Here is a 6,450-nt window from a genome sequence, read left to right as displayed (position 1 = left end):
GGCACGGGCAGCACAGCCGGAACATGGTTTCTAGAAGCCTGGGTGGCGGTTGGGCTGGGGTGCATGTATTCGTTACGTGTTGCTGCGTAACAAAACCCCCCACCAAGAAAAACAAAACACCTCAGTGACGTAAAACAGATTACCATTTCACGGTGTCTGGGGGTCAGGAATTTGGGTGCAGCCTAGATGGGCATTTCCGGCTCAGGGTCTCCTAGGAGTGTGCAGCAGGACATTTGCAGTCGTCTGAGAGTTTGACGGGGGCTGGATGATGCACTTTCAAATTCACTCCCATGGCTGCGAGCAGGGGGCCTCGGTTCCTACTCCACGCGAACGTCTCCCCAAGGCTGTTTCAGCATCCTCACAGCATGGCAGCCAGCTTCCCCAGGGTGAGTGCCCAGAGAGAGCAAGGAGGAAGCCACATCTTGGACCTCACACACAGTCACTTTGGCCACTTTGTTAGAAGGGAGCCCATAAGTCCAGCACGTACTCAAGGAGAATTTGGGGTGCTGTCCGGAGTTGGCCAGCTGTTTCCCGGTTTCTAATGTAGAGTTGAGGGTGGGCCTCTGTGCTTTCCAGCCCTGGAACTACAGGGGCAGAAGTGGAATGGCAGAATTCTGGGAACCAGCCTGCAGAGTTGCTGGGTCACTGTGTTCCTGAGCTTTGCTACTCAAAGTGGTCCATGGCCCAGCACCCTTGGAACCACCTGAGAGTTTTAGAAATGTAAACTCTCAGGACACTCCTCAGATCTGAATCAGAATCTACTTTTTAATAAAATCCTGAGTAGATTTTGATGCACATTTCTAGGTACAGTGTTCTAGAAAAGGGATGGTCAGCTGGCACTATTCCAGACACCAGCTTCAACAGCAGCAAATAGGCTGTTGCTTCTAGAGCCTGGGCCCTCACTGGCCACTGGGCTCGAACCATGGGGTTGCATTAAAGATGGCTCAGTGGGTGGAGACCCAGTTTGAGATTTGAGAGTGGACCATCAGTGTTCTCGATTCCACTTTGGGATGAAGTTGAGGAAGAGTCCTCCTTGTTCTTGACCTCTGGGTGTTGTCTAGACCACCACTATGTTCTAGATTCTAGAACCCTGGCTTTGCAAAGTAGAGGACAGAGTCTCAGGAGAATCATAATGGGTAAGTCAAGGGAAGACTATCGACTTTTGAGAATCGTCTCGTTAGTGTGGGGGGGTGCAGCCTCTGACAAGGTTGGGATGACAGGCCCTAAGGTTCCCCATTCAGTTTCCCACTGCCCCCCCTCTGGATGAGATGCTCAGTTTGACCTAACTCTGTCCCCTGTCCGTCTCCAAGCAAAGGGTTCTAGATCTGCTGGCGTTAGACACGGTGAAGCTTTTGGGTGTGTGTGCCCCAAGCTTGCCCATCCTCCTGAGCTCTTTCCCCCTTTTAGAAAGCACCCCTTGACATTGGCAGTGATGTTTATTATTCTGGGATGGGGAGATATGTACAGCAGTGACCCGGATGCCCGGGAGCGCCTCCCTCCCCACAGGGGTTCAGGCCTGGGGAGGAGGTGCTGGCAGAAGGCACACAGTGGAACCGGCCGCTGGGGGGCCAGGCAGTGATGGGAGGAGTGGGTAGTGTATTCTGGGAGGCCCGTATGAGGAAACAGAGGCTCGGCGAGGGCCTAAAGTCACACAGCAGGTGCCGGGGGGGGGGGGTGGTCCCGAGAGCTGCTCACGCTGGTGGCTCCTCCCCCACCAGGTCACAGAAGGACGCAGGGGCAGCCCCCATCCTTCTTCCTGGGGGTGCTGGGAGGGCTCGGCGGGAGCTCCTGTTCCTGGTACTTCCTGGAAATGAGAAGGGGCCAGGTGAGAGGGGCTGCAAGGGCTGCAGGGGACGGGCCGGTGGCAAGGCGGCTCGGCTCACCGGATGGCGCGCACCAGCTGCTCGAAGGCCTCGTCCACGTTGAGGCGCAGTTTGGCTGAAGCCTCAAAGTAGGCCACGTGGTGGGAGGCCCCGAAGGCAGAAGCTTCCGATCGGGAGACCTGGAGAGGGGTTTAGGACACATCGAGGGGAGTCAGGGGCCTGTGCCCAGGGAGCCCCCAGCCAGTGATGCAGACAAGAGAGTTGTCCCCTAATGGGGGTGACATTGCTTCGTGTGAGCCCCAACAAAGAGGAGAGGCTTCTAGAAATTATAGGAGGACATCGTGGCCAATCAGAGGAGTCAGGGAGCTCCTTCCTGAGTGTCAGCTTCACTGGGAGCTCATCAGGCAAAGTCAGGGTTTTCCAGGCAGAGGGGACAGCCCTGACTCAGCCCTGAAGGCTGGAAATCCCCGAAGCCTTCATTGACAAGATGCGTTCTGTGTGACAGTACTAGGGGGTGTTCAGGGCGGTGGTGGAGAAAGGGACAAAGTCAAGCAGGCTGGGATTTTCTCCTGGGGGTGCTGGGGAGCCAAGAGAGGGCTGTGAGCGGGGGAGGGATGAGGTCAGCCCTGGGGCCATGTGGGAGGGCACTTCAGGGGAGCAACAGGCTGGATGAGGGGCCAGAGCTGGGGGGACAAAGCTTGAGCCGCACTGCACCAGGGGAACAGACGGGGCAGGTGGATGAGGGGAACAGGGACCCCTTCTTAGCCCCCAGCCACCTCTCCTGGGGACTCCTGTGTGTCAGGCCCTCTGCTGGGCAATGTTGAGGACCCCAAGAGTCTGGTGAGGGGTGTGACATCAGAGGTGGCAGGATATCAGGGAGCCAGAGAAGGAGACAGAAGGTGTGCTGGGAGGAACCTTCCAGGCCCAGAGTGGGTTGGGGTGGTGGGGGCCCCCAAACCTGGCGCTGCGTCTCCAGATCTGCCTTGTTCCCCACCATCACAATGGGGAAGTCATCGCGGTCCTTGACTCGGAGGATCTGCGTGAAGAGCTTGCTCACTTCGTTGAAACTGGGGGAGAAGCCAGAGGCATGAGCCCCAGCCGGGCCCTCTGTCCTGGACCCCACGCCCCGCCGCCGCCTGCAGGCCCTCACCTCTGCCGGTCATTAATGGCGAACACCAGCAGGAAGCCGTGGCCGGCGCGCATGTACTGCTCTCGCATGGCGCCGAACTCCTCCTGGCCCGCAGTGTCCAGGACTGCGGAGACGGAGGGGGACTGCCGTGGGGATGGGGGTCCCTCCAGTCACCTCCCCAGGTCTCAGTCCTATCGCCACCCTCCCACCACACTCCCTGCCATCCTCACTGTCCAGCCGGGCTGGGGTGCCATCCACGATGCAGATCTTCGTGTAGGAGTCCTCGATGGTCGGATCGTAGTCAGACACGAAGTAGGACTGGTGGTGGTAGTGGGGGGCACTCTTACTGCAGTGCCCTGCAGAGCTGACGCAGTCTGGTCCCTGGGACCGGCCTCTCCGTGCCTTTGTCCCTCCCTGGGTCGCTGTCTACTCAGACGCCTCTTCTCTGGGTCTCTGTCTCCCCCTTTGGGGTCTCCAACCCCCCCCCCCCCAGGCATCTGTCCCCCCTTCTCTTTCGGAATGTCTCCTGGCCCTCTCCCCCTTTCTGGTATTCACTATGTGAGTACATCCCTCATATAGTGATCACTCCTTGGCTGTGTGACTTTGGAGAAGTCACTTCCCTTCTCTGAGCCTCAGTTTCTTCATTTATAAAATGTGGATAAGAATAGCCCTACGCCTAACCCAGCGTTTGCAAGATTCGGGGCGAATCCCTGCTAAACGCTTAAACACGTCGCTGGGTACACGGGAAGCGCGCGGTTGTAGGGCGCCCTGGCGGGCTGCAACCCTGGGCTGCCTCCGCCCCCCTCTGCCCGCTCCTCCGCGGCCTCCGGCGCCTCCTCCCAGGGGAAGCTCCTGGTTCCAATCTGGCCGCGGAGACGCGGCCCCGCCCGCCCGCCGACCCCTCCCTTCCTGCCTGGGTCTCCACCCGCCTCCAGCCAGGCCGCCGGCCAGCTCCGGGTCTGCCCCTGGGTGCAAAGGGCCCAGGGCTGGGGCCTTCCTCTGCGCAGGCAGGGCCTCCCGGGCACGGGCTCCCGGGGTCTCCTGAGGGGTCTGCTGACACCTCTCTGGGGTTTCTCTGAGATGGGGAAAGATGCTGAGGTTTCCCAGTGGAGTCTCATGACAGAAGGGGTGATTGGGCAGCCGGGGACAGTTAGGGGATACTCCCTGAGGGCTTGTCTGGGAGGGAGGGTGTGGGGCCTCCGGTCACCGCTGGTGGGGGGATTAGGGGTGTCCCTTCAGAGTGCATCAGGAGAGGATTGGGCTGAGAACTGGGGGGCCAGGGGTAAGAGCTGGGGCTGAGCCTCCTGGGAGGCTCATGGGCATTAGGGAGATCTGTCAACAAATATTTTCAGGAAATGTCCAGAGAGTCCTAGAGACACTGAGACGCATTTATCGAGTCAGAGAAACTCCCAGGGAGCCAATTGTTCTAGGGGTGTCAAGAATCTAGGATGTCTTCCATGGAGATTTGGGAGATATCTGGGGTTCCTGAGAGGGGCTCGGGAGGTGAGTGGAGGGAAACTCATGATGGAGGAGTGGCCAGTTTCCTTTTCCTGCAGGATGGTGCCACTCCAGGATTCAGGCTCCTGGAGTTTTCTGGAGTGGCCAGGGGGCGGGATCTTTTTGGAATCTCTTGGGTCTGAGGGGCTCCCTCAGGACTGGTGGTCCCAGAAGGGGCTCAGGGGTAGTCTGGGGATAAATTCTAGTTACCGAAGGAGATCCCTGAAGGGCCTAAGAATCCTAACTGGAGGGAGCTCCAGGGTATGGGCAAGGCATTCTCCCAAAAAGGCTGCGGGTGGGCCAGGGGAAAAGTCGGGGTCTGGGATTTGAGGGAGTGGGGGAGAGTGGGGGTGGAGAGAGGTGGCACCCAGGGGAGTTCTTAGGGTCTGAATGGGGAGGTTCTTATGGGTTTGGGGTGCTCCCAGGAGGCACTCAGGGCCAGGTCAGCAGGAAAGGGGACGTCCTGGGTATCGGGGCGTTGTGGATCTCAGAATGCAATTTTAGGAGAAGATCCCGCGTGTAGGGGGTGGAGGCCCGCAGCAGGGCTCAGGGTCCCAATTAGAGGGGAACTTATGAGATCACAGAGCCTCACAGGAGTGTCTCAGGAATAACTCCAGGGGAAATCGGGGTCTCGGGGCTCCCCCAAAGGGCTCAGTGCTGGATCCCGGGGACACCCCTCAGGGTGAGGGCTCACTACCTGGATGAACTGGATGGTCAGCGCGCTCTTGCCCACGCCGCCGCCGCCCACGACCACCAGCTTGTGTGTCTCGCTGGGTGGGGGGTCCCCCGGCCCCGGCCCCCCGCCCCGGGGCCGCCCCCGCCCTGTCCCGGACGCCGCCCCGCTGCTCATGTCGCCACCGCTGCTGCCGCCGCCGCTACCGCCGGGGAGGGGGGGCGCCGGGCGGGGCCTAGGGGCGGGCAATGCTAATAAGTCTGCTGCATAATCACAAGCTCTGGCAACACGAGCTCTTGCATAGGGACACTTAAAGAGGAGGTGAGGCCAGGGAAAAGGCGGGAATATGCTAATGACGGTAGGGGACCCGCAGTTCAGGCCGAGGGGAATTCCGAAGTGGGTGGGGATAAGCTAATGAGCGTATTTTACTCGCGGCCAACCTGTGCCATGCGCTCTCTGCCGGCGGGCCGCCTGGGGGCGGGGATATGCTACTAGGAACGTATTCTTCCTGCGAACGGGGCGGGGCTATGCAAATAGAGCCGCTGTGACGCCGTTTCTCCGGGCACCATCCGGAGCCTTATTCTGGCAGGCGGGGCTCCCAACTCGCGCGCGGCCGTATATAGGCGCGCTCCGAGGAAGGAGCTGGTTCTGAGGGGAAGCTCCACCTCCGTCCTGGGATCCTCGCCAAGTTCCCTACCCGGGCGTCGGGGCTGGATGCTGGAGTCTCCGCCCGCTAAGGGACCCAGGCTTCCGCTTCCCGCTGTCCCAGCCAAACGGAAGACAGACTGGGAGGATAGATGGGGCCCTGGAGGGGGTGATAGCCGGGGAATGGGCAAGGGAGGGGCTGTGAGATCACTGCATTCCTAACGCATGAGCCAGCTCGCTCAGCCCCGGACGCCTGGGTCATGAGGAGCCTGGGGCCAGTATTTCTGGATCTTGAAAGAGAAGGAAGCTGAGGGTCCAGACTTCTGGGTTCCTGGGAGAGGATGGAGCTGGAGTCCCGGACTCACGGGTCCAGGGGTTGGAGGGACTGGGCTCCGGGAATTGTAGGTCCGGGGGAATTGGGATGGTAGAGCCCGGACTCGAGTTTTCGTGTAAGGTGCAAGCAGAGAACTTAAAGCCCGACTCCTGGGTCTGAGGAAGGAGGGAAGTGGGAATCTGGACTTCTGAGCCCTGAATGAAAGGAATCGCGAGGTCCGGATTTTTCTGCTCTTTACTGAAGAGACTGTAGGGCCGAATTCCTCGGTTCTAGAAGGGAGTAGGGACTCGGAGTTCTGGGATGCCCAGAATGTGGGCGGGGCTACACCCAGCCAGTTCAGTTTTACCGC

General features: G+C 59.8%; 1 protein-coding gene across 1 annotated transcript; it reads right to left on the bottom strand.

Annotated features, from left to right (window-relative positions):
* Window positions 1-1,417: 1,417 nt before the first annotated feature.
* Window positions 1,418-5,334, bottom strand: RRAS (RAS related). The gene is made up of 6 exons (XM_037819611.1): window positions 5,147-5,334; window positions 3,183-3,270; window positions 2,974-3,076; window positions 2,782-2,890; window positions 1,884-2,002; window positions 1,418-1,804 (listed from the first exon to the last, which is right to left on the bottom strand). The coding sequence occupies exons 1-6, from the start codon at window positions 5,297-5,299 to the stop codon at window positions 1,720-1,722; spliced, it is 657 nt and encodes a 218-aa protein (XP_037675539.1). The 5' UTR covers window positions 5,300-5,334; the 3' UTR covers window positions 1,418-1,719.
* Window positions 5,335-6,450: the final 1,116 nt, after the last annotated feature.

The sequence above is a fragment of the Choloepus didactylus genome, chromosome 27 (assembly GCF_015220235.1).
Source record: "Choloepus didactylus isolate mChoDid1 chromosome 27, mChoDid1.pri, whole genome shotgun sequence".
Classification (NCBI taxonomy): domain Eukaryota; kingdom Metazoa; phylum Chordata; class Mammalia; order Pilosa; family Megalonychidae; genus Choloepus; species Choloepus didactylus.
Note: the sequence above shows the minus strand (reverse complement) of the source record. Positions and strands in the feature narration are given on the sequence as shown.

Bases quoted from the DNA above. Each gene is read 5' to 3' on its own strand.
- RRAS (XM_037819611.1), bottom strand. From the start codon at position 5,299: ATGAGCAGCGGGGCGGCGTCCGGGACAGGGCGGGGGCGGCCCCGGGGC. The intron at 3,271-5,146 runs GTAGTGAGCCCT...TACCACCACCAG, and splicing joins TGACCATCCAGTTCATCCAG to TCCTACTTCGTGTCTGACTA. The intron at 2,003-2,781 runs GTTTGGGGGCCC...ACCCCTCTCCAG, and splicing joins ATCTGGAGACGCAGCGCCAG to GTCTCCCGATCGGAAGCTTC.